Source organism: Agelaius phoeniceus, chromosome 18 (genome assembly GCF_051311805.1).
Source record: "Agelaius phoeniceus isolate bAgePho1 chromosome 18, bAgePho1.hap1, whole genome shotgun sequence".
Lineage (NCBI taxonomy): Eukaryota > Metazoa > Chordata > Aves > Passeriformes > Icteridae > Agelaius > Agelaius phoeniceus.
The window spans coordinates 12,589,225-12,615,158 of NC_135282.1; the positions used below are offsets into that span (position 1 = coordinate 12,589,225).

At 61.8% G+C, this 25,934-nt stretch overlaps 2 protein-coding genes across 8 annotated transcripts; both read right to left on the bottom strand.

Moving 5' to 3' along the window:
* Positions 1–808: 808 nt before the first annotated feature.
* Positions 809–15,707, bottom strand: THOC5 (THO complex subunit 5). 7 transcript variants are annotated; one of them, XM_054645747.2, is made up of 21 exons: positions 15,061–15,707; positions 14,171–14,282; positions 13,783–13,863; positions 13,267–13,410; positions 12,419–12,532; positions 11,035–11,132; positions 10,362–10,508; positions 8,597–8,711; positions 8,033–8,165; positions 7,089–7,166; positions 6,876–6,916; positions 5,580–5,679; positions 5,334–5,442; positions 3,879–3,980; positions 3,690–3,786; positions 3,324–3,438; positions 2,333–2,436; positions 2,150–2,237; positions 1,926–2,041; positions 1,197–1,387; positions 809–1,017 (listed from the first exon to the last, which is right to left on the bottom strand). In XM_054645747.2, exons 1-21 carry the CDS (start codon positions 15,633–15,635, stop codon positions 954–956), a joined length of 2,724 nt encoding a protein of 907 aa, XP_054501722.2. In that variant the 5' UTR covers positions 15,636–15,707; the 3' UTR covers positions 809–953. The 7 variants fall into 7 exon arrangements, with proteins under 7 accessions (XP_054501722.2, XP_077044184.1, XP_054501725.2 ...); XM_077188069.1 differs by having other exon boundaries at positions 15,049–15,072; XM_054645750.2 differs by lacking the exon at positions 13,783–13,863 and having other exon boundaries at positions 14,231–14,282; positions 15,061–15,703.
* A 475-nt stretch (positions 15,708–16,182) lies between these two features.
* Positions 16,183–22,362, bottom strand: NIPSNAP1 (nipsnap homolog 1). The gene is made up of 13 exons (XM_054645851.2): positions 22,259–22,362; positions 21,530–21,686; positions 21,145–21,244; positions 20,639–21,060; positions 19,330–19,457; positions 19,168–19,213; positions 18,821–18,915; positions 17,882–17,952; positions 17,650–17,790; positions 16,992–17,023; positions 16,790–16,884; positions 16,624–16,707; positions 16,183–16,537 (listed from the first exon to the last, which is right to left on the bottom strand). Exons 1-13 carry the CDS (start codon positions 22,353–22,355, stop codon positions 16,473–16,475), a joined length of 1,533 nt encoding a protein of 510 aa, XP_054501826.2. The 5' UTR covers positions 22,356–22,362; the 3' UTR covers positions 16,183–16,472.
* Positions 22,363–25,934: the final 3,572 nt, after the last annotated feature.

A 25,934-nucleotide genomic window follows, 5' to 3' on the forward strand; every position in this document is an offset into this window, starting at 1 on the left:
CTGTCACCAAGGGCTGGGGTGGGTGACACAGGGCTTTCCAGAGGGGAAACACACCCCACAGCAGCCACAAGGACCCTGTGTCCTGAGCATGGAAACAGGGCCAGCCCTGCCATGCCTTCCAAAGGATTTCAGTGTGTTTTTTCCCTTCCTTCTTTTTTTAAAGCCTGGCTCCCAAGGGACTGGGAGAGCCTGGTTTAACCCAAGGGCTGCGGCACAGCCCAGCACTGCAGCACAGCACCGAGGGCAGGGCAGGGCTGGGGGAGCAGGAGAGGGGCTCTCAGCCCTGCTGGGGGAGAAATCACTCCCAGGGGAGACACAGAGAGGCTGGGATGAAGGAAGGACAGTGACCTTGGGAGGGGGGATGGAACCCCAGCTCTGCCAGTCAGGGCCCACCACAAAGAGCGCTGCAGGGGAGGGGGCACATCCCAACTCTCTGAGGCCAAGCAGGACAAGCCAAGCCAGGATGTCCCACCCCTCCTCCTGCCTATCCCAGGACCCTGCTCTGCTCCCCCCTCCAAGCCCAGGGAGCAGAGAAGCCCCCCAGGATGCAGGGATTGTGCTGAGTGGGATGGCAGCCAGCCAGCAAGGACAGGCTGGGGCTGCAGTGCGGGCTCTGGAAAGGGCTATTTTTAGCCACCTCAGTTTTTAGCCATCTCAGCTCCCCAGTCCCTGTGACGGGGAGAAAAGTCAGGAGGCAGGGAACATCCCTGGAAAGGCTGTCAGAGCCCAGGGCTGGGACACAAGGCTTGCTGCAGCCCTCACAGGTCCCTCATCTCAGCTCCTCTGCACAGACAAGGCACCCACACAATTTTTCTTTAACTCAGTTTAATCCCTTTGACTACAAAACCTTCAAACAAACCCCAAAATATTGTAAAAGGAGCAGAAACGTCAGGATGGGAACACTCCTGCCACAGAGTGAACGAGTCCCATCCCAGAATGAGGCCCAGGGCTGCTCAGCGATGGCTGAAGAACCCCTGGGGGTAGTTGAACTTGAAGGGTTTCAGGCGCAGGGGACCCCTGGAAGAGGACAAGAGGGAGAGGCTGTGACCACAGGGATCAGGAACATCCCATGGCACCCACAGCCAAGGCCCAGTTCTGGGGTTACTGTGGGGGTTGACCCCTCTAGGACAGGGTTCCAGGAACAGCAATGGCACCAGAGTCCCTGGCAGCACCCTCAGCCCCCCGGCAGCTCCCACCTGACCAGGCGCAGACACATCTTCTCCTGGGGGAATTCCTTGGGCCCCTCCACGCTGGGATCGTGGGGCTCTGTCTCCAGGTACACGTCCAGCACCATGCACAGGCGCTGCAGCTGGTTGGTGAGCAGCTGGTAGCCAGGTTTGGGCCCCCACAGCTCCTTGTAGTAGACATTGACCTCGCTCTCCATGGCCTGGAAAACAGGGATGAGGTTGGTACAGGCTTGGATCTCTACCCTGCATTCCCAGGAGTGTCGCAGACATCTTTTATGAAAAATCTTTTTTTTTAGGATTTTTCCTCTTAAGAAGCTGAGAGCTTCAGGAACAAAATGTAAACATTGATTATTTGCTGCTGTGGAATGCAACAGGTGGATCTTCAATTAGCTCATGTTAGATGTTTGTAATTAATAGCTAATCACAGCTTAGCTAGCTCAGACAGAGAGCTCGAGCTACAAACTTTTGCTATCATTCTTTGCTATTTTATTCTTAGCTAGCTTTCTAATGAAATAATTTCTTCTTTTAGTATAGTTTTAATGTAATATATATATCATAAAATAATAAATCAAGCCTTCTGAAACATGGAGTCAGATCCTCATCTCTTCCCTCAACCTGACACCCCTGTGAACATGGTCACACAGGAGTGTCCAGCCACCAGCTCACCCCAACATTCCCTTGTTATGGACATAGAACTGCTGGGGACACCCCAAAAATGCAGCCCCCACCCCACAGTACCCGAATGTTGTCGTCGTTGCTGCTGTTCCTCTCTCCCTTCCAGTTCAGGCACAGGCTGAAGACAGGAGGCAGCGTGGAATAACCAGGGTTCAGCACCACAGCTGCCTGGAGCTTGGCTGAGCAGGGAAAAGGTGTCACTCACAGGTTCTCCAGCCAGGGGGCTTACCCATGAAGCTGCCCTGGGATGAGGATTGGGAATTCCCAAGGAAAGAAAAGGTGCCTACCTGTTCCCCTCTCTATCAGGGCCATGTAGTAGAGGTGAGTGTCTTCAGCCAAGCCAGCCTCTATCACATCCTTAGTGTAGGGCAGCTCCTGAGAGGAGAAGGAGGAATGATGGCTGCAGTGCCATGTGGGAGCTGGAAGGGAGCTGGAAGGGGGGGGGATTCAGCTTCGTGCTCAGCACTTACAGCATAATCCTCATAGGGAATGGCAGTCCACTTCACCAGGCGTGAGACGATTTTGGTGGGGAAGAGCTGCTGGCACTCACTGGACACCGGCACAACACCGTGCTCTGAAAGCAAGGACAGGGCTGGGGACACTGCTCTGCCACTGTCCTGCAGTGGGGACACTCCCAAAGTGGGACCTGGGCATGATGTCATCCTTCAGCAGCTCCATCAGGTGCCCAGCAGAGCCCAGGCTGTGATTCCATGGGATCCCTGGGCTGTGATCCCACTGGATCCCTGGCTTGTGATCCCATGGGATCCCTGGGCTGTGATTCCACGGGATCCCTGGGCTGCTTCACAGGCACACAACATGCATGCTGTGCAGTTCACCTCCCACCATGTCTCAAATCACCTCCCAGCACTGGGATGGCCATTCCCAAAGAGGTGCTGGGCACTGGAAAGGGCCTTCCTCTGCTACCCAAAATAGGGCAGTTCCTTCATTCCTACAACTCCCAAGGGCTGAGGGAACAACTGAGAATGCTGAGGGTGGCACTCCCACCCATCAAATGTGACATCAGCTAGCTGATGCCTCCTCTCCTGTGATTGCTGATGTCCCACTCTCCCTCCCAGTTCAGGCACTGGCTGAAGATAAGTCAGCAGCTTGGAATAACTGGGATTCAGGATCATGGCCACCTCGAGCTTGGCTGAGCAGGGCAGAGATGCTTTCCTGCATGAGGACCCTGTCATTGCATCCCTGTCTCCAGGGAAGGGTGGGGAGCCTGGCAGGACACTGCCACTGCACCCCTGTCCCCATGGAAAGGGCAGGGAGCCTGGCAGGACACTGCCACTGCACCCAGGCCCCCAGAAAGGGCAGGACCCTGCCACTGCACCCCTGTCCCCAGGGAAGGGTGGGGAGCCTGGCAGGACCCTGCCACTGCACCCAGGCCCCCAGAAAGGGCAGGACCTTGCCACTGCACCCCTGTCCCCAGGGAAGGGTGGGGAGCCCAGCACTCACCAAGGGATGCAAACTGCTTGTGCAGGGCCAGGCGGGACTGCAGACGGCTCCGGAGCAGCTTCACTGTCAGCTCCATGTGGCTGGCACTCAGGGAATTGTCAGCAGCCACCGTGTGCTGTGGGCAGGAGGGATGTCAGGCCAGGAGCCACACCCCCACAGGGACAGGCACCCATCATTCAGTCACTAAAAGGGCTTGTGTCACATATGTGACAGGAAATACATCAGTGTGGTCCCACACACAGATCCAGCCCAGCTCAGCCTGCCCCAGCCATGGTTTGGGGGCAGCTGATGCCAGCAGGGGGACAGGACAGGACCCCAAAGCTCAGCCCAATGTTGTGGGGGAGAGGGGAGGGGTTTGTGCCATGCCTGAGGCTGATCCTTGGGGAAATGCAGGCCACCCAACTTCTGCACCCACACATAGGGGTGTCCCAGCTCTGTCACGTAGTCACTCAGGGTCAGGATGCTGTGGGGACAATGAGGAAGGGTCACACCAAGCAGGGAGGATTTGCTGTGCTGAAGCAAGGAACTAATGGCAATGGCATGGGTGACACTCACCCCACTTTATCAAACTGGAACTGGTTGGCCGGGTTGGGCGTTTTCCTGCCGTGGTCCCCTGGATAGAGGCAGTTGAGGAGGGAGTCTGGGGAGAGCAGGTCCCTGGCAGAAAGAGAGGAGAGGTCAATCAGCAGCAGTCTGGGCTCTTCATCCCTCCATGAACAGGCTCCAAGCCCAGAGAAGGGGATTATGAGTTTCATGAGTTCAAGAGCAGAATGACTTTGCCCAAATTCCACTCCAAAGGGAGAGCTGTCTCCTCCCTGCCTGGAGCAGGATGGAAACCACAGGGCACCAGCTCCTGCTCTTCCAGGAAGCTGCTCCCTCTAGTGCCATGAAATTCCTCATGTCTGACTGTACTCACAGGACTGACCAGCCACAATGGGCTGTAGGATTTGGGGTCTGGCTCAAGGCACAGCCTCCCTGCTTTGGGGTAACACAGCCAAGGGAAGCAGGAGGGAGGGAACACCCTGCACAGGATCTCCAGCTGCTGTCACAGAGGGTTTGGGGTGTCTGCAGCAAGAAGAGAACCCCAATAGGATGAGGAGGCTGCATATGGGACAGGCTGGGAGGCAGCACGTGCTCCCAGGCAAGCCCAGACCAGTTTCTCCCACCTCCCTCCTCCTCAGGCACCTCCTGTCCCAGGGAGAGCCACCAAAGAGCTGGCAGCTGCTGGGAGCTCCCTGGGCAGGCTCCCAAAGCTGCCACTTCAGCTTTTCCTCACACCAATCAGGCTCCTGCAGGCTCTGGGGAGCACAGGCAGAGGCAGCTGCATCTCTGGAGCTCAGGACAAGGTGACCTCAGGAACAGTCAGGTGAGGGAGCTGCCAGGCTCTGCCTGTGGGAGGGAGGCTGAATGTGTCAGCAGGAGAGACTTTCCCTCAGTTCCTGACAGCTCTGGCACTGCTGAGAGGTTCCCAAACTCCCTGAGTCTGGCTTGTCAAGGCAGAGGAGAGAGGGAGGAAGGTGCTTGGGCTGTGCAGGGCTCCCAAACCCCACAGGGCAGAGGGGTCCCTGCCTGATGAGCTCTGGGCTGTGTAAGGTTCCTGGATCCCATGGAGTCACTTCCCAATGACCTCCAGGCTCTGCAGGGCTCCAAAACCCCATGGAGTCACTGCACAATGATCTCCAGGCTCTGCAGGGCTCCAAAATCCCATGGAGTCACTGCTTGGTGATCTCCAGGCTCTGCAGGGCTCCCAAAGCCCATGGAGTCACTGCTTGGTGATCTCCAGGCTCTGCAGGGCTCCAAAACCCCATGGAGTCACTGCCCAATGACCTCCAGGCTCTGCAGGGCTCCCAAAGCCCACGAAGTCACTGCTTGGTGATCTCCAGGCTCTGCAGGGCTCCCAAAGCCCATGAAGTCACTGCTTGGTGATCTCCAGGCTCTGCAGGGCTCCCAAAGCCCATGAAGTCACTGCTTGGTGATCTCCAGGCTTGCTGCCCACAGGGCTCTCCTTACCCAGCACTGATGGCCGTGGTCATCTCCATGGCAGTGGTCACCTTGGCTTTCACTGTCATGACGTTGAGGTTCATCAGGTAGTGGAAGGTCAGGTGAAGCACGTTCTCATCTGCCCACACAGAAGGGGGGACATTGGTGCCTGTTCCAGCTCAGAGAAACCCCCCCACACTTCCAGCTCCTCCCAAGGCACCCAGAATGCTGCTGGGGACAGTCCCTGAGCTGCTGTCACACCCCAGAGCCCCTCACCTTTGCACTTCAGGTCCAGGGTGACAGACAAGGGGTGTCTCTTCAGCATCTCCTTGCGTTTGTCATCCAGCTGCACGCCCAGGGTGGGCCTGCGCCGCTTCTGGGGGGGCAAAACAGCTGTCAGAGCCTTCTCCTGCTCCTCACCAACCCATGGACCTTCCCAGCACACAGCTCTTTCCCTCCAGTCCAGTTCCACAATGCCCCAGCACCATGGTCACAGCTGTCCTGGGGAGGGAGAAGAGCAGGAAACCCTCACTCAGCTCCAGTTCCTGTCACTCCTCCAGCTCCAGGGAATGTCTCCACTCCTGGGAGACAAAGCCAAGGACCTGCTGGCCCAAAAGCTTTCCCACTGCAAGAGGCAGAACCTGGAATTACTGAATCCTTTAGGTTGGAAAAGCCCTCTGAGAGCACCAAGTCCAACCATCCCTGCAGTACTGTCAAGGCCACCACTGCCCCATGTCCCCCTGTGCCACAACTACATGGCTGTTCCATCCCTCCAGGGATGGGGACTCCCCCACCGCCCTGGGCAGCTATGCCAGGCTGGACAGCCCTTTCTCTGAAGGAATATTCCCAATATCCTCCTCTGGCACACTTTCCTTTCCTTTCATCCTGTCCCTGTTCCCTGGGAGCACAGCCTGACCCCCCCCAGCTGTCCCCTCCTGACAGGAGCTGTGCAGAGCCACAAGGGCCCCCCTGAGCCTCTTTTTCTCCAGGCTGAGCCCCTTCCCAGCTCCCTCAGCCTCTCCTGGGGCTCCAGCCCCTTTCCAGCTCCATTCCCTTCTCGGGACATGAGACCCTTCCCTTTACCCTTCCCCACAGAACAGCTCCTTACACCTGGCTCTGCTGCTGCTGGTGGGAGTGGAGGCCCAGAGCCCCTTCAGGCTTTGCTGCTGGGAGCAACCAGCATCTCCAGCCTCCCCTCAGCATCCAGCAGGAATTATCTGAGAAGAAACACTTCCTCCAAGGAGTGCTGAACAAGCCCTGGTGCAGAGAATGCTTTTGGCACGGGATGGACACAGATCCCTCCCTGTTGGACACAGCTCCCTGCCCTCAGGCTATTTATACAAAGTGGAGCAGCTCCAGCCGGAGCTGCAGGGATGGGACACGAGAGGAGCAGCTCTGTACCCTGCCTGCTCCTGCATTTGGGACACCAGCTGGAAATGGCAGCTCCCTCCTCCCAGGAAAGGTCAGCATTTGCCATTACTGCAGTTCCACACACACTCACAGTGTGCAGGGGCAGTTGCCAGCCCCAGCCAGGCCCAGCTCTCCCCAGAGGGGGACAGTGCTGTCCCTTACCGTGGTTTGCTCCTCCTCTGCGTCGGAATCGCTCTCATCATCTGTGCAGAGAGAGAGGGGTGTCAGCAGGGACCACCCAGGGCCCAGCTCTCCCACCACCAGCAGGACCACCAGGGCTTTTCCCAAGCCCTGACACCCCTTTCCCAACAGAAGCAGGGTCCCAGGAGCTGCAGGCACAGAGGAACAAATCCCCAGGGCAACACCATAACTCACCCTGTGAGTCCTCAGGTGGCTTATAAAGGGCCTTGGCTTCCTCCACACTCCCTTCAATGGCCACCACCAGCTTCTTATCTGCAGAGGAGACAGGAAAACTGAGTTAGGAATGCCACTCCTGCTGCAAAGGCAGTGAGAAGAGCAGCCCTGCCCCTAAAGCTCCTGGTTCCTGGTGAAGGAAGCTCCAGCAAAAGGCCAGTGGGAGGAGATGTTGTCTGGAAGGTTCTGGGAGGCCACCACTGGGCTGGATCTCCTGGACAGGATGGGGTCAGAAGATGGAAAACGATGGGTTTTGAGGGATTCTCCCTGGAAACCATAAGGGCCAAATCTTTATTAAGAGCCAGGAGAGGTTGGGATCTGGCTGGGACAAGCAGGGACCTGGTGTGGCCAAGCACCACCATGTCCTTCCATGCTCCTCTGGCACTGAGAGAAACAGGTCAAACCACAGCCCTCACCACACAGGAGGTGTGCACAGCCCAGTGGGATTCCTGACCTCTTCCAGGAAATCCCTCCCAGCTCAGGGAGGCTCCAGAAATCCCCCCAAAATAAAGGGATGAAGGTTTCCAGGTGAGCTGTGGGAATGGCCTCAACAAGGCCTGGGGTCCCCAGGTGGCACAAGGCAGGGGGTGACAGCTCTGGGGAAGCTGTGACAGCACTGAGCCAGCTCACAGGCTGCCCACAGGCTGCAAGGACATCCCTGCTGACCTTGGGAATGGGGGAAGGGGTGGGAAGGGAGCTTCCCAAGCACTTCTTCCAGCGAGGCAGCTGAGCAAACAAGGTTTCAAATGCTGCTGCCTCACTGCACCGTGGGGCCACCCCGCTCTCTGCGCTCAGCAGAATCTGAGAGCAGAGCAGACCGTGGGGAAACACCCCCAAAAAGTGGTGATTGCTGCAGCCAGGAGTGAAATCTGGCCCGTGGGGGGCGCTGGCCCCTCGCTGCTCACCACAGGCCTGTCCATAGGCGCTGGCTTGGACGAAGAGGACGTAGAGAGGCGGCGGGAGGTGCCGGGCAGTCTCGTACTGCTTGTGAGCCTGGTCGAAGGGCATGAACAGGTACTCCTGCACAGGAAGGGAGGCCTGGGAATGACAGGGAGAGACTTCATCACTGGGAAGGGAACAGCTCATCCTCCTCGCCCTGAGAGAGCAGGAGATGAAGCTGGCACAGCAGCAGTGGTGCAGGGTTAAACACGGAGAGCCCCAGGAAAGGGCTGGCAGCTGCCTCTGCTAGGAAAGTTTTGGATCTGGAAATAACCCAGTTCCTCCTCCTGTTCTTCCCTCCCAAGGCACTCACAGGGGACTGGAACTGCGTGGGGCTCTCCAGGGAAAGGCCCATTTAGCAGCTCCTGCAGCTGCAGTTCTGCAGGAATTGCTGCATAAATAAAAAAGGAGACTCTGGAGGGCTCTCGGATCTGCCCCTTGCCCACCCTGAGTGGGAATGAAACATCTCCAAACCCAAACCAGCCCAGGAGCTGCCCCTCGGAGTGTGACCTCCAGCAGGGCTCAGGTACCTGCATGATGCTGTTGAGTCGAGGCTGGAGGCTGCTCAGATATTCCTTCTTCACCTCAATCTCCTTCAGAATCTTCTCCTTGCTGGTCAGGCACTCCTTGTATTTCTCTGCCAGCCTAGGGGTGGGAATTCTGTCACTGCCACCCACCACAGCTCTAAATCTGCTGGGGTCCACCTGGATGATGAGCCCCAGCATTCCTGCCCTGCCCTAAGGAACCAGGAGAGCTCAGACATGGGGCAAACACAGAGCTCCTAACACCAAGGGCAAGTGGAGGCAGGAAGGAACTGATTAGAGATGGAAAACAAACAAGGAAAAGAGGGAGCTCAGCCTCATGCTGTGCTCCAAAAGGGGCAGCAACTGGCTCTTCCCTCAGGAGATCTGCTCCCACACCAGGCTCTGCTGCCAGCAGCCACAACCCCTCTGAGCTCCCTAAGAGGCTTTGTCCCTTCATATCCCCAGAGCCACTTCATGTCACATAGCCAAGGTTCAACAGAGAAAACCCAGGCAAATGCAAGCACCATGATGCTCTGAGCCCTGGATACCTCGTGTTCAGGGAGAATACACCAAATCCCCTCACTGCTGCTGCCTGTGAGCCCTTTCCCAGCAGGAGCAGGGAACTGGGTATGGAAGTGGCCTGCCCAGGACAAGGGTTCTCCAAGGGGGAACAGATCTGACCTTGCAGAACTTGGATTCTGTTTCCAAGCAAAACTGTATTTGTGGGGGTCAATGCACATCTCAAGAGGCTCCTGCACAAGCTCCAGTGTTCACACACCTTCCCAAAATAGAGCTATGAAACCCCTGCACTCTACTCCAGAGGCACCTCACACAAGGTGGAGAAGAATCCAAAGCCAATCCAATGGGGTTGCACAGCTAAAAACACCAACATAAATGATGGATGGATGTCAACAACCCCAACTACATCAGAAAATGCCCAGAGCACCACTGGCATCTGCTTGTGAGCAGCTAAACAGGCCATGCTCCACCTCAGCAGTGGTGGGAGATGGACAGGGGCATTCCTTAGACACCACAGAGTGAGGACTGGGAATTCCAAGGCTTCCCAGCAATTTAATGTGCAGCTGAGGGTCTCCATGATGTTTGCAATGATCAGAGATCTGCAGCTGAACACCCCTCTGCGAGCCAGCTGGAGGATCCTGGCTCTGCCTTCCACCAGGCAAAAGCAGCCAGGTTTTAGGGAAAGGATCTGGGAAAAGGGAAGCATGAAGGGTTGGAGGCACCCAGCACCTCATCTGCTCTGCTGAGCTGCCCTCAGGCTGCACCCACCAGCATGTTCCAACTGATCTTTCCAGAAGGTGTTCCTGGACACTGCCTGACTGTTTTCCAAACACAGGAATGCTGTGTCATGTTTCCTTTTCCCAGGGGGCAAGAGTCAGGGAGCAGCTGAGCCCTGGGACAGCGGTGACGCCAGCAGCAGGACACGGGGCTGTCCCAGCCTGGTGTGGTTGGCAGCTCCACACCATGGCATGGAATGGCAGCAGCTCCAGCCAGGATGGGCTCCCTTTGCTCCTTGGATCATCAGGTAGTGCCAGAGGACTCCCTGACCTATGGAGCAAGGATCCCAGCAAGCACAGAAGGAATCTCCCAGCCACACAAGAAGGTGTGAAAAACTTCATCCCTACATCTGCTCTCCTAGCAGCTCTGGGTGTCTGCCCAGATCCCTGGAGCTGGGACATGGAGAGGGGACCCCCTGAACTCCAGGTGTGTGCCCAGATCCCTGGAGCACGGAATGGGAACACCACCAACCCACCTCTTGCGCTGCTCCAGCTCCCAGTCCAGGCGGGCCAGGGTCTGCTGGTGGGGCTCGGTCAGGGTGATGGCAGGGCGGCTGATTTCAGGGGGGGCCTCTTTGTAGAACTCCTCCAGGCTCACCAGCTCGATCTCCTCGTGTTTGGATCTGCCAGGACACATGGATCAGACCAGGGAAAAGTGGGAGGTGCTCAATGTGTCCCACAGGAGAGTGTCCCACTGGTGCTTCCTGCCCTGCTGCTGAGCCACCATTGTCTGTGCCTAAAGGGGCTCCAGGAGAGCTGGGGAGGGACTGGGGACAAGGGATGGAGGGACAGGACACAGGGAATGGCTCCCACTGCCAGAGGGCAGGGATGGATGGGATATTGGGAATTAGGAATTGTTCCCTGGCAGGGTGGGCAGGCCCTGGCCCTGGATCCCTGGCACAGGTGCCCAAGGCCAGGCTGGACACTGGGGCTGGGAGCAGCCTGGGACAGTGGGAGGTGTCCCTGCCATGGCAGGGGTGGCACTGGATGAGCTTTAATGTCCCTTCCAACCCAAACCATTCCATGATAACAAACACCTGGAGCACCTACTCTGCTCCCACAGTGAACATGGGAAGAACTCCCAAACTCAGGAATCCCCCACCCATCCCAGACACACCAATGCTCCCTCTGCTCCCTGGCCATGCTCACTTGAATTCCAGGCACTTGGTGATCTCTTTCTGCAGGTGCATCACCTCATAGAGCAGGTTCTGGAGCTGCAGGTGATAGGCATCAACCTTCTGCTTTGCCTGAAACACAGACACAGCCAGAGCAGGGATGGAGCAGGAAAAACAATCACCAAGAGAAAGTCACCAAGACCCTGTCACTACAGCAGCTTGGGACAGCAGGTTTTAGGGTATGCAACAGTTTTTGGGGAGAAGAATGACATTTTTAAAGGCTGGAGGAGCAAAGGATTGTGACAGACTGATCCAGCTCCTTCCTGCACATTTCAAAGCCAAGGCACAGGACAGGGCTCATTTGCTGGGGCACAGAGTCCCCTCTCTGAGAACTCTGGGTATGGAGCTTCCAGCCAACCATCCACTCATTGATACACTTGCACAAGACCAGACCCTTGAAACAGAGTTTCTGACCTCCTGCTACACTGAGACAAAGGCAGATACTGCTCCTTCATTATTGATCTAATTAGAGTTGCCCTGCACCCAGCAGGAGTTTATCAGGATCAGAACCTGTATGAGGTTGAAAGACTTAGCTGTGGGTGTGTGTTCTACCCCCATCTGTCAGAGCTGGGGCAGTTCTCTGCTGTCCATGGGGCAGTTTTTCCTTTATCTCTCCCACAGCCAATCCTCCCTGCAGGAGATCTCTGCTGTCCATGGCCACTGAGTGTCCCTGCAGGGCTGATCCAATTCCAGCATCCCATGGGGAGATGCTGCATTGCCCAGGGCAGGAGCCAAGCATTCCTACCTGGATCCAATGGGAGCCTGGCACAGCCCAGCAGCCTTTGCCCAGTGCATTGCCAGAGGAGCAGCTTCTGCTGCCCTGCATGGCCAGAGGGAGCCCAGGCCCATCTGCAGCAGCCCTGGAGCTGCAGAGGAAAACTCCCCCCTTGTGCAGGATCCCTGCTCCAGCAGAGCCACAGCTGGCACTGCAGGAGGGCTGAGCCCCCATGGGATGGGGCTGTGCCACCCCCCTGACACACAGGGGACAGGGCATGGTCTGACCCTGTCACTGTTGGCTTTTTGTTTGTACTATTGCATTTGTATTTTTAATTTTCCTAGTAAAGAACTGTTATTCTTACTCCCATATCTTTGCCTGAGAACCTCTTAAATTCAAAATTATAATAATTCAGAGGGAGGGGGTTTACATTTTCCATTTCAAGGGAGGCTCCTGCCTTCCTTGGCAGACACCTGGCTGTTCAAACTGAGACAGAGCCTCCCAACAAACCCTCAACTCAAACCCCACGACCTGGCTGAGGTGTAACTCCTCACACCACGCACTCAGACCAGGCAGGACCTGCCCCATCTCTGACCCCCCTAAATCCCAAGCTGCATTCCTCCCTCCCAGCCCCTCCTGGCACCTCGTGGGTCTGGTCTCTGCCCTTCTTCAGCCGGATGTGGGCCAGGCGGTTCAGCTTCTTCAGGGTCATGAAGTGCACGCAGCTCTGCACGCGCCGCTCGTCGATCTCCGAGGCCTGAGGGGCAGGAGAGAGGGGGTGGAAGCAGGAGGGATGGCTGGCACCACCTCTGCAGGGAGCTCCTGCCACAAAAGGGGCTCCACGCTTTGCTATGGAGCCACATTTATGTCCCTGAGGCTTCTGAGGGAGCCTCCTGCTGCCAGAGCAGAGGGCTCTGCTGGGAGTAACTGAGAGGGGGTCCAGGCTCCTCAAAGAATCACTGCAGCCATTGTCCTCAGGGGCAGGAACAGAGGTGGCTCAGCCTGAGGCACCTGATGTGTCCCAGCAGCCTGGGACAAGGGAGGCTATTCTATTTCCAGAGCTCAATTCCTGCCCCTGGAGCCCAAGACAAGGGAAACTGTTCCATTTCCAGGGACTCAATTCCTGCCCCAGCAGCCTAGGAAAGGGAGGTTATTCAATTTTCAGAGCTACATCCCTGCCCCTGGAGCCCAATACAAGGGAAACTGCTCCATTTCCGGGGGCTCAATTCCTGCCCCAGCAGCCTGGCAAAGGGTTCTGGCAAAGGGAGGTTGTTCCATTTCCAGAGCTAAATCTTTGCCTCAGGAGCCCAAGACAAGGGAAGTTGTTCCATTTCCAGAGCTCAATTCCTGCCCCAGCAGCCTGGGAAAGGGAGGCTGCTCCATTTCCCTGTGATGTCCAAGGCATCACAGCTCCTGCTGCTTTTCCCCTGGGATTAATGGGGAAACACCAAAGACAGACATGTTACACCACACGTGGAGGCCTCTCCTCACATTTTCCTTGATGCCCCGGCTCTTCAGCTCCTGGATCTCTGCCATGAGCCTCTGGAGCTCCTGGCAGGTCTCTCTGTAAAGCTCGTAGTCCTTGATGGGGTCCCGCAGATCCACCTCGCTCTCCTCGCTGTAGTACCTGGCATCCTGCCAAGGCAAGAACACCTCCTGTGGCTCATCCCTCCCTCTGGAAAGGGCTCTGGGGGATGAGCTGCCACTTGTGCCCATGAATCCCATGGCTTTACACAGGGAGAGGACTCAGTTCCAACAATCCCAAACCCACCAGTCACTAAAACACCTGGCAAGGTCAAGCTGTCTTTAACTGTTATAAATTTGAACTGACACCATCGGGGTGTCTGTGCAGGGCCAGGAGTTGGACTGGAGGATCCTTGTGGATCCCTTCCAACTCAGGATATTCCATGATCTCCATGACCACAGAGAACAATCCAGAAAGGTGATTCCTCCTCCTCTTCCACCCCGCTCCCACTCTGGCTGATCCTACACTATCCTGCTGCTCACGGGAGGGTTTGAAGGCACCATGCAAATCCCTGAGGGATCTTCCAGCTTTGTGCTCACTCTCCAGAGGAGTGTTTGTGTCTCCTGAAAGAGATGGAAGCAGGTTTAGGAATTCACAGTGGGAGTTTAGGAGGCATTGGAAGCTGGGGGAACTGGATCTCACAATTCATGGAATTCCAGAATGGTTTGGGTGGGAAGGGAGGACTTTAAAGCCCATCCAGTCCCATAGGCAGGGACACCTTCCACTATCCCAATTTTCTCCAAGGCTCATCCAACCTGGCCTGGGATGCTGCCAGGATGGGGCAGCCACAGCTTCTCTGGGATTGTTTTCCAGTAGGGAAAGCCAGGCCAGCACAGAGGGGTGTGGGCGGGGCCCTGGGCACGTCTGTACCTGGTCCGTGTCGCCCTTGCCCCGCTTGCCCTCGGCTGGGACCCCGTCTGTGCGGATCACCTTGGGCTTCCTCTTCTTGCTGGACTCGGAGGACATGGTGCTGCCGGCAGGGCTGGGGAGGGAGCACGGGCCGAGTCCGTGGGGGCCAAACCTGCCCGGACCGGGGCTCTCCCGGGGTCCCCCCGCCAGCCCCGCCTGGGCTCTGCAGTGCACCCTGTGCCTCCCTCCATCGTGCACCTCCCATCCCTTCCCAGCCCCCTCCAGCACGGCGGGCCCGGGGTCTGCTCCACCACAGCCCCCCAGCCCCCTCAGTGCCCCTGAGCTCCCTTGGGACCCCGGGCCCGAGCGCTCAGCCCCTCCCTGAGCCCCCAGACTGCGGCTTCTGCCTCACCAGAGCCCCCAGAGCCTTCACAGACCCGGGACCCTTCGCTCCTCCAGAGCATCCCAGAGCCCCGCACATCCATCACAGGGCGAACTGTCCTGCGAGCACCCCCAGACCCGGGACACTCCACCTCTCCAGAGCCCAGCACACCGAGCCCAGAGCCCGTCACTCCCTCAGAGCCTCCTCAGACCCTCACGCCGGGGTCTCTCCGCCCTCCTGAGCTCCCAGAGCCTCGCACACCGAGCCCAGAGCCCGTCACTCCCTCAGAGCCGCCCCTGACGCTGACACCGGGGACTTTCCGCCCATCCAGAGCCCCCAGAGCCTCGCACACCGGGCCCGAGCCCTCAAAACTCCCCCAGCACAGGGCCTTCGCCCCTCCAGACCAGGACCCTCCAGTTCCACCGAGCCCGTGCCACAGCGGGACACGGACCACCCGCCCCTCCTGAGCCCCAGGGCCGGGGCCGCTCCCCCATCCCCTGCCGGGGTCCCGGCTCACCCCGGCACTCACCGCGGCCTCGCCTCCGCGCCTCCGGAAGTGACGTCACGGAGCGCGGAGCACAGAGTGCGGCGCGGCGGCCGCTGCTCCAGGCGCCCCCTAGCGGCCACGGCACCCTGGAGGACCCGCAGGGCGCTCCGGGGGCGTGGCTTCGTGTGGTAAAATGGGCGTGGTTTAACGAAGGGGCGCGGCCACATGTGAGACCTCCGCACTGGGGGCACCGGTGGGACTGGGAGGGTTCCTGGTGCAGAATGGCACCCACAGGAATAGGGGGAGCTTGGAGAGGGGGCCCAGAAGCACTGATGGGTGTCCATGGGCTGGGGATGTGGTCCCTGATGGCACTGGGGGTACCCATTGGTTGGGGGACATGGAATGGGGTCCCTGATGGCTCTGGGGGTACCCACAGACCTGGGATGGGGTCCCCAGTGGCACTGGGGATACCCATTGGATGGGGGACATGGAATGGGGTCCCTGATGGCACTGGGGGTACCCATGGGCCTGGGATGGGATCCCCAGTGGGGTCGGGGGCACACAGGGGATTGGGAGGGGCACAGGATGGAGTCATTGGTGGTGGTGGGAGGATCCATGGGCTTGGGGGAGGCTGGAGATGGGGTCCCCAATGGCACTGGGGGGATCCTTGGGCTCAGAATGGTATGAGAAGAGGTCCCCAGTGGCACTGGGAGCATCCATAGGCTTGGAGGGTCATGGGATGGTGTCCACTTTAGCACTGGGGGGTTTCAGGGGCTTGGGATGAGGCCCCCAATGGCCCTGGGGATTATCCATGGGCTGGGCTGGGCCTTGTCTTGGGGTGCCCAGTGGTGCTGGGGGATCCAGGAGCTTGGGGGGGGGGCACTGCATGGGGTCTCTGTTGGTGCTGGATGTATCCATGAGCTTGAGGGGAGCATGGGATGGGGTCCCTGATGGCACCTGGGGGTATCCATGGGCTTGGCAAGGGATCCCCTGTGGCACTGGGGTTTTGGGGGGTCCCTCAGTGTATCCCAGCACCCAAGGTGGAGGTCCTTTGGTGCAGGAATCACCCACGACGTGGGGCAGGACAGCCCCTGGGTGACACCAGCCTGGAGGGGGGGTCACACCAAGCACCCCCAGTCCTGCTCTCCCCACCCCAAGAGAGGCTTTAGCATATTAAATATTTAATTGGCAGCAAAGGCACCCGCTGGGCTCATCAGGAGCAATTAAGCCCCCCCCCCCACCTCTACAGCCCCCCCAGCAGCACCATCCTGGGGACCCCCACAGGATGGGGGGGCTCCCACCTCCCCCCCCCTGCTCTCAACCCCCCAAAACGGGCTGGGGGAGAGAGCTGGGAGCCGGGAGGAGCAGAACCCCCCCATCCTTCCCCAGCAGGGCCAGGGCAGGGCCAGGGAGCCCCTGGGGGTGCAGGGAGACCCCCCTGGCCCGGCCTCCAATCACTGCAGGGGGGAGATCTTCAGGGGAATCATTATCCGGGATTCCATGGTCCGGATCAGCGGCACTGGGGGAGCAAAGGACACAGAGGTGAGGCCAGGGGGTCCCCAGCACCCCCAGGGGCTCCCCAAAGCGGGTGGGGGTCCCACTCACCGGTGTAATAAACGTTCTCATCCCAGCCCCTCTTCCTCCAGGCCGCATTCCTGGTCTCCTCCCGGGACTGCAGATCCCTGTAGGCTGTGGGGAGAGCAGGGGGGGCACCCTGAGCCCCCCAGCACAGCCCCCAGGCCGGGGGTCCCTCAGGGTGACCCCCCCTTACCCCAGAGGTGGTGCACCACGTAGAGCTCCCCGATCTGGGAGAAGAACCCCCCGACTGCCTCCTGGTTCTCCTGGCGGTACTTGATGGCCCGAGCCCTGCACGGAGCAGGGGACACGTGGGGGGCTGCCCCAGGGGTCCCCCCTTCTCCAGAGGGAACTTCTCCCACCTTGGGTCCCTCCATGCTGGGAAATCAGTGCCTTACCAGTTGTTGCCCCACTCGATCATGGTGCCTGGCTGGAAACGGGGGAGGAAAACCAGTCAGAACCTCCCTGCTCACCCAGCCTGGGAGACCCCAGTGGCACTGGGGGTACCCATTGGTTGGGGGGCTTGGGATGGGGTCCCTGATGGCACTGGGGGTACCCATGGGCTTGGGATGGGATCCCCAGTGGGGTGAGGGGCACACAGGGGATTGGGAGGGGCACAGGATGGAGTCATTGGTGGTAGTGGGAGGATCCATGGGCTTGGGGGAGGCTGGGGATGGGGTCCCCAATGGCACTGGGGGGATCCTTGGGCTCAGAATGGCATGAGAAGAGGTCCCCAGTGGCACTGGGAGCATCCATAGGCTTGGAGGGTCATGGGATGGTGCCCACTTTAGCACTGGGGGGTTTCAGGGGCTTGGGATGAGGCCCCCAATGGCCCTGGGGGTTATCCATGGGCTGGGCTGGGCCTTGCCTTGGGGTGCCCAGTGGTGCTGGGGGATCCAGGAGCTTGGGGGGGGGCACTGGATGGGGTCTCTGTTGGTGCTGGATGTATCCATGAGCTTGAGGGGAGCATGGGATGGGGTCTCTTTGGGGGGCTGCCCCCCAAAACTGGAGTACACCAGCCTGAAGACCCCTCCTGAGGCACAGGCTGATCCCCACCTTCAGCTTGTAGGTCCTGAGCTCATAGATGTTTGGTCCCTGGCGGGGCTGGGGCTCATTCCAGAAGCTGAACTCCAGGAGCAGCTGGTTCCTGCGGGACAGCAGCATCCGGCTCCTCTCCTTGCGGAACTCCAGGTACTCCTGGGGACAGCCCCAGCCGGGGGTTTGGGGTGACAGGGGTGACAGGGACCAGGGCTGTGGGGCACAGGGGGGGTCCCCACCCCGGCATTACCTTGTTCTGCCTGAGCTTGTTCATGCAGTCCATGAGCGCTGGGTACCCGCCCGAGAAGCGCCACAGGTGCACTGCAAAGAGGGGAGGGGGTGGGCAAGGGGGTTCTGGTCCCACTGAGTCCCTCTGAGTCCCACTGAGTCCCTCTGAGTGCCACTGAGTCCCTCTGAGTGCCATTGAGGGAACCCCAGCCAGCCCCAACATGGTGAACAGTGAGGGGGGGGCACTCTCCTGTGCCCTGGGCTGATCCCTGGGGGTACAGAAGGACAGAAGGACAGCCAGGCTGATCCCTGGGGTACAGAAGGACAGCCAGGCTGATCCCTGGGGTACAGAAGGACAGAAGGACAGCCAGGCTGATCGCCTGCAGCAGAGGAGATGCTGGAACAACGGTGGAAGATGAAGGGGTGGACTCTCAGCATTGGTTAATCCAAGGTTTATTTCAGGAGCTCCAGGGAGCCCCACAAACCTCAGGGGGTTCCTGCTGAAAGCCCCGGGAGAGGTGCCAAGGTTGCATTTAAAGGGAGGTGGAAACCTAAAGTAGAGAACATTTACTGACCAATGAGTGACCCTGAGGGATGGGTACTGAGAATGGACATTTAGGACAGGATCTGGGGTAACACTTGTGGGGCTGACCCCTGGCCTCTGGCTGATCACTCGATGTCCTGGACCGAAAGTTCTGGATGGAGGGGATGGGATGGTGAGTGACTGACAGAGAGCCAGGGTGGGGATTTGGGGGTGATCTCAGCAAAGGAAAGGGATTGCACAGGTACAGGGAGGGGGGTACAATCTGGGGTAAAGCATTTGGGAAAAATATGGGGATATAAAAACAAAACTGTTACAAAGTATTACAAAGTATAAAAACACACTACAACAGAAGGGGAGCAGCGCCCCAAAATCCCACCAAGATCTGTGCCTGTGGCAGCAGGAGCTGCCTGGCCTCACCTGCCTGGTCTTGCTCGCCGTACCACGTGTTCCAGTTGCCCACCAGGTCACAGGGGTAGTCGGGGTCCGAATGGAGCTTGGGCAGCACCTCCTCTCTGTGGGGGCACAGAGGGGCACAGTGGGGTGGGGGGCAGCAGCGCAAACCCCCCCAGTGCCCCTCTTTGCCCTCCCAAACAGGATCTGGCACAGCCTGGGGGATGCATCCATTGCACAGGGAGGGAAACTGAGGCACAGAACAGGGGACACAGATCCACCCAGGAGCTCCAGGAGCCCTCCCACCCCTGCCAGTCCAGAACAGCACCCCAAACCCCCGCTGGGAGGCTGGGAAGGGCCCTCAGTGTGCTCACGTCAGCTTGTTGTAGGCTTCCAGGCACTCCGGCTTCACATTGTGAACTGCAGGGACAGGAGAAAGGGGCTGGGAACGGGGGAGGGATCTGGGAATGGGGTCCCAGGATTGGGTGAGGGGTGCACCCAGCTGTGCCTGCCTTCCTCCAGGCAGCAGCACTCACACTGGATCTTGTAGAGGTTGCTGGTCTCCTTCTTGGAGAGGAGGTTGGAATGTGCGTCCTTGCGGGGATCCACCTTGTGCACGAACAGGGAGCGGAACCAGCTGCCCTCCACATCCCTGGAGTACCCCCTGCAGCGGGGACAGCGGGGCAGGGAGACACCGGGATTGGCCAGGAATCACCGGGAATGGCCGGGAATCACCGGGAATGGCCGGCAAAGCAGGAGCCCGAGGCCTCACTGCCAGTCCTGTGGGCAGCTGCCCCTGCTGTTCAGCCTCCAGGGAGCCCCGGGACTCCACGGGCTCCTGCTCAGTTCGTACGGGGAGCCCTGTCCCAGGTCTGGGCTGGGTCTGTCCCCAATTCCAGTCTGTCCCCTGCATCCAGAGGGGTTGGCCATGCTGCCCAGCAGAGCAAGGACACTGCTGTGGGGGTGTGGGACAAGGGGGGCACCTCCATAGGAGCCCCACTGGCCACTGCAGTGACAGTGAGCCCTCCACGGGCAAGGGGACATGGGGACACCCCCCATGGGATCCCCTGTACCCAGGGGCTGCTGCAGAGCTGGTGACCCCTCCACGGGCAAGGGGACAAGGGGACGTGGGGCGATGGGAGCAGCCCCCAGCCTGTCCCCCGGGGCTCCCCAGCAGCCCCAGCGGTGGCTCCGGTGCCCGGAGAAGGTCGGGCACTGGCGGGGGGGGGACGGGGCCCCTCGGCCCCGGGTCCGAGCTGCGGCCAGACCTTTGTCCCCAGCGAGGCAACGACCGTGGGGCCACTCCGGGGGCCGCCCGCCGGCTCGGGGAGGGCAGCGGGGTCCGGGGAGGGCTCAGGGGGCTCGGGGGGGGTGCGGGGTCCCCGCCCGGGGGGATGCGGGGAGCGGGGGGGATGCGGGGTTCAGGGGGGGATCAGGAAGCCCAGGGGAGCGGGGTGCGGGGGTCCCCACCCGGGGCGATGCGGGGCCAGGGGTGGGGCTCAGGGGTCTCGGAAGGGGGGATACGGGTGTCCCGGCCCGGGGGGATGCGGGGTCCGGGGGGAATGGGAGGGCTCAGGGGAAGAGGGATGCGGGTGATGCGAAGAGCGGGGAAGATCTGGGCCGCAAGGGCTCAGAGGTGGGGTCTCCACCCGGGGGGATGCGGCGGGGGACAGGAGGGATGCGGGGTCCGGGAGAGCTGCAGGGTGCGGGGGGGAGGATGCGGGGGCGTCCCTGCCGGGGGAGATGCGGGGAGGGGGATGGAAGGATGAGGGACCCGGGGATGCCGCGGGGGCTCTCAGGGCGGGGGTTCCAGGGGTCCCCGCCCGGGGGGGGGCCCGCACTCACCGCGCGCCCCGCGGGGCCGCGCCCGCGCCCCCGCCCCGCAGCCGCCGCAGCGCCGCGCTCCCGCCGCGCGCTCCCGCCGCCATCTTCCGCACCGCGGCGGGGCCGCGCGCCGCGCGTGCACACCGGGCCCCGCCCCCTCGGCCCGGCCACGCCCCCTCAGAAGCTGGCCTGCAGCAGCGTGATCCTGATTGGCCGCCCGGCCACACCTTCGCGCGCCCGGCCACGCCCCCCAGGCCCCTCCCGCCGCCGCCGCGACGCCTCATTGGATGCCGGAGCGGGAACGGTGCCCGCAGACTCGGCGGCGCTCGGCAACCAATCAGAAGAGGCGGTTGGAGAGGCCGGTGGCTGATTGGTCTCGAGGTCTCGCTCCGACGGGGGCTCGGGCGCCTCTCCAAGGGGGCGGGGCTTCCTCGCGCTCCGCTCTGGGGAGGCGGGGCCAGAATGAGCGGGGCCGCTGGACCAATGGATGTGGCCGGGGCGTGGCTGGGGGTGTGGCCGGGTCTCACCTGCGGGCGCGTTCTCGGGGTGTCCCCGCGGTGCCCCCGGCGTGTCCCCGGCCCTGGGGGGACATCCCCGCGCCGAGGGCTCCTCCTGGGCTTGGGGCACCTGCGGGAGGGCACAGGGAGCGCTGCTCCTGCCCCAGAGCCCCTCTGCCCCCAGCCCCGCCCTGCCCCATTGCCCCTTCTCTCTGCCCCCCATCCCCCGCCAGGCCGATAGCCCCCCCTCTGCCCCACAGCCCCCCATTTTGCCCCATAACCCCGTCCCACCTCTCAGTCCCCCCGCTCTGTCCCATAACCCCCCCTCCCCACACGGATCTGCACCACAATCACCCCAGTACTCACTCCCCTCATATTTCCCCCCATTTCGATTCTCCCCCAGCCCAGACCTCACCTCGCTGTGGGGCAGTGGAGGGACTGGGGGGCAGCACGGAGGGGACACGGGTGGGCCCCCGAGCCCTTCCCCCGGGGCGTGCATGGGCAATGGGGGCGAGGGAGGATCCGAACCCTGCGGTTCCTGGGGCGCCTGCTGGGAGAGGGAGCGGGCCGAGCTGTGAAAGGGGGGGGAAACAGGAGTTAAAGGGTTAACTGCCCCCAAAACCCCGCCAAACGCTCTGTGACCCCCACAAACCCTCCCGAGATTCCTCAAACCCTCAAATTCTCCAACCTTCTCCTGCTGCCTGGGACCCCCCAAACCTTTCCAAACCCAGCCCTTCTCTGTGCCCCCCCCCATGGACCCAGGGCCTCCGGTGTCCCCCCGTGCCCCACTCACCTGGGCAGGGCAAATGCCCCCCGGTGCCTCCGGTGTCCCCTGTGCCCCACTCACTCAGGCAAGGCCGGTGCCTCCTGGTGCTCCCCATGCCCCCCGGTGCCCCCCATGCCCCACTTCCCCGGGCAGGGCCGATCCTCCCCCCGGCCCCCGTGCCTCCCACGTCCCCCGTGCCCCAATCCCGTGGGCAGAGCTAATACCCCCCGTGCCCCCCAGTGCCCCCCGGTGCCCCCGTGTCCCGCTTCCCCGGGTGGGGCCAATACCTCTCAGTGCCCCCCGTGCTCCCAGTGCCCCCCGTGCCCCACTCACCCGGGCAGGGCTGATGCCCCCCCGTGCCCCCCGTGCCCCACTCACCCGGGCAGGGCCGATGCCCCCCGGCGCAGGGCACAGACCCAGGCGTGCAGCTCCTCGGCGCTCTCGGTCCCCAGGCAGTACGTTCGCATCCCGGCATGTTCAGCCTGGCAATGGGGGAATCCTTGCTAGACCGGGCTCAGCTGTCGGGGTCCCGTTCTCACTCCTGATTCGGGGTCCCGGGGAGCCGGGGCTGACCGTGAAGAGGAACTGGGGGGCGCGGGGGGCGCGGAGGGCGGCGGGCAGGACGCGGATCTCGTAGCCCGGCAGGGGGAGGCCGCCCCGCACCTGCTGCTCGCTGCTGTCTGGGGGCACAGGAAGGTCACCATGGGGGGCGCCAGAGCCCCCATCTGCACCCCGAGATCTCCAGCACCATCAGGGGGATGCCGGGGACCTCCTCTGATGCCCCCAAACCTCCCGGGGTTAGACCAGACCTTAGAACCCCACCAAGGACCTCTTCAAGCCCCCAGGGAGCCCCGATCCTGGGGAATCCCTGATCCATCCAAAGGCCCCCAATCCCCAGGAATTCCCAATGCTCCAGAGACCCCCAATCCCCGGGGGACCCCTGACTCCCCCAGAGACCCCCAAATACCCCAGGGATCCTTGATCCCACTGGGTTCCCTGACTGCCCCAGGGACCTCCAACACCCCAGGGACCCCCAATCCCCCAGGATTCCTGGTCCTCCAAGGAATGCCCAACACCCCAGGGACCCCTGAGCCCCCCAGCGACCAAGGAACACCCCGGGATCGCTGCCCCCCAGGCTCACCAGGTCACCCAAGCCCCCCGGGTGTCCCAGCCCCCCGTGCCCCTCACCCCGGTAGTAGTAGAGGCAGAGATCCACCAGCACAAACCAGCGGCGCTTCCAGAGCCGCAGCCCCGAGCTGTCCTGAGAAGGGATGGAGGGGGGAAGCCCCTGCAGCCCATCCCCCTGGGACCCTCTGCTGCCCCAGACCCCTCAACCCCTTCGGATCTCCCCATTCTCCTCACTCCCCCAGGCCCACAAACCCTATAACCCCCGGCATCCTCTTCCCTCCCACACCCCATAACTGCCCCACACTGCCCGGTCTGACCGTGTGTCTCTGATCTCCCTAAAGCCCCCAAACCCCACAATCCCTGGCACCCTCTTCCATCCCAGACCCCATAACTGCCCCACACTGCCCGGTCTGACCGTGTGTCTTTGATCTCCCCAAAGCCCCCAAACCCCATAACCCTCCCTCACCACCCTCTGACCCCCCCCCCAACTCCCTCTGATTCCCCCCCAGCCCCACATCCACCCCCATGGCCCCCCTGACACACCAGACCCACCCTCCCCACTGCCCCAGATCCCCCAAAAAACCCACAAACCCCCCAGAATCCCGCACCTCAACCTCCACACAGCCCCTGAGCCCCCTCCCCACGCCCCCCTCCTCACCTGCTTGTGCAGCCAGCCCTGCATGGCGGGGGGGGTGCGGGGGTCCCTCCGCAGCGCCTGCTCCCCCTTCCCAAAGGCGTGGACCCTCGGCACGGGCCGGCAGGGCTGGGCAGGGCAGGGGGGTCACCAATGGCGGGGGGCCGAGGAAGGGCCCCCCAGCACCCCCACGGCCCCCCAGCTCTCCCACCCCAATTTATCTTTCTAGCCCACAATGCTCCCCCAGCTGCCCAGAGCTCCCCCTTTGTGCCCCACAAGTCCCTATGGATTCCTGGGCTCCCCCGTGCACCCCAATGCTCCACATGCCCCTCTGAGTGCCCATGGTTCCCCAAAATCTCCCCCCTAAGCCCCCACACCCCGCCGTGGTTCCCCAGTTCCCCCTCGTGCCCCCAGCCCCTTTGCCCACCTGGGTGCGGAGCCCAGAGGGAGCGGGGTCCTGGCGGGCGGGGCCGTCGCTTTCTGCCATGGGGGGTCCTGCGGAGGCAGCGGGGGGCCGGGGGGGTCCCCATCAATGTCCCCATTGTCCCCGCGGGGACAGAGGCCCCGTTCTTCCCGCTGCGGGGGCGGGGGCTCCTCCCGGACGCCTGGGTCCCCCCGGGGGTGTCGGGGGGGATTCTCGGCTCCCGCTGCTCCCTTCCCCCTCCTGCTCCTGCTGGATTTAGGTCCGCTCCGTCCCCCTGTGCTGGTCCCGGTTTCTGTCCAAGTAACCCTGAACTGGTCCCAGTTCCATCCCAGTAACCCTGAACTGGTCCCAGTTCCCATCCCAGTAACCCTGAAGTGATCCCAGTCCCTCCCGTGCCAGACTCAGTTTCCGTCCCGGTAACTCTGAGCCGGTCCCAGTTTCTGTTCCGTTCCCCCGTGCTCGTCCCAGTTCCCAGCCCGTTATCCCACAGCGGTCGGGGTGGCGGTCCCGTCCCCTTGCGCTGGTGGCGGGTCCCAGCCACCGTCCCATCATCCCAGTGACGGTGCCAGGTCCGTTACCACGGCCGGTTCTGCTCCCAGCGCCGGCCGGTGTCCCGCTATCGGTGCCAGTCCCGTCCCACTGCACCGCGCTGGTCCCGGTCGCGGTCCCAGTCCCGATCCCGGTCCCGGTCGCGGTCCCAGTCCCGGTCCCAGCCCCACAGTCCCAGTCCCAGCCGCAGTCCCAGTCCCGGTCCTGCCCCGTGTCCCCGCCCGCCCCGGGCGCTGGTCCCAGTCTCTGCCCCCACCCACGAGCCCGGACACCCGGGTGGCCCCGGGACCGCGTGGGTCCCCTCGCCCCGGCAACCACCGAGGGGACAGCACCCCGTGTCACCCAGGGCACCCCGCCCTGCGGGGACACCCACGGCACCGGGGACACCCACGGCACCGGGGACACCTCAAGGACCTCACGGACCCACAGAACCCTCACATCTCAGCGATCCGTGACACTCCAAGGACCCTTATACCCCACGGGCCGCCCACATCCCCGGACAGCCCCGGACACCCCACGGACTCCTGACACTTCATGGACCCCAGACCCGGGGACACCCCACAGACCCTGGGGACCCCGGACACCCCACTGAGCGCGGACACCCCACTGACCCTCCAGAGAACCCGGACTCCCCACGGACGGCGCAGGGACGCCGGGCATCCCAGGATCCCGGACACCCCGCGGATCCCTGACACCTCACGGGCCCCGGACACGCCAGGGTCCCCTGACACCCTCCCGTGTCCCCGTGTCCCTGTGTCCCTGTGTCGCCCGTGTCCCGGTGTCCCCCTGTCCCGATGTTCCCCCATGTCCCGATGTTCCCCCGTGTCCCGGTGTCCCCGTGTCCCGGTGTCGCCGCGTCCCCGTGTCCCGGTGTCTCCATGTCCCCCGTGTCCCCAGGTCCCCATGTCCCCCGTGTCCATGTGTCCCCCGTGTCCATGTGTCCCCCGTGTCCCGGTGTCCCTGTGTCCCCATGTCTCGTTGTCCCCCGTGTGCGGTGTCCCCCGTGTGCGGTGTCCCAGTGTCCCCCGTGTCCCCGTGTCCCCTGTCCCGGTGTCCCCCTATCCCCACGCCAGGTCCCGGTGCCCATCCCGGCGAGCAGAGCGCTCCGCCCGCCGCCAGGGGGCGACACCGCCACGCCCAATCGCTTCCTCACATCGCTGGTAACGGCCCCGCCTCATTCCGCCCCTTCTCTTGAGCGACGTCCTCTTTACCCAATCACAGCCGCTTCTACTCCCGCCTCTCCCTCACACCCCTTTCTATTGGCTGCGTGGAGCGGCGGGGGCGGGCGCACCGCGCCGCGCGGCCAATGGCACGGCGGA

Coding starts and splice junctions, on each gene's coding strand:
- THOC5 (XM_054645747.2), bottom strand. CDS start 15,635: ATGGATCCTCCCACCACCACCAATGACTCCATCCTGTGCCCCTCCCAA. Junction 5,680..6,875: donor CAGAGGAGGAGCAAACCACG/GTAAGGGACAGC, acceptor TTGCCCCCCCAG/AAGCGGCGCAGGCCCACCCT. Junction 3,787..3,878: donor TTCCAGTTTGATAAAGTGGG/GTGAGTGTCACC, acceptor TTGTCCCCACAG/CATCCTGACCCTGAGTGACT.
- NIPSNAP1 (XM_054645851.2), bottom strand. CDS start 22,355: ATGCCGGGATGCGAACGTACTGCCTGGGGACCGAGAGCGCCGAGGAGC. Junction 18,916..19,167: donor GAAGCCTACAACAAGCTGAC/GTGAGCACACTG, acceptor GTGCCCCCACAG/AGAGGAGGTGCTGCCCAAGC. Junction 17,953..18,820: donor CGGCGAGCAAGACCAGGCAG/GTGAGGCCAGGC, acceptor CCCTCTTTGCAG/TGCACCTGTGGCGCTTCTCG.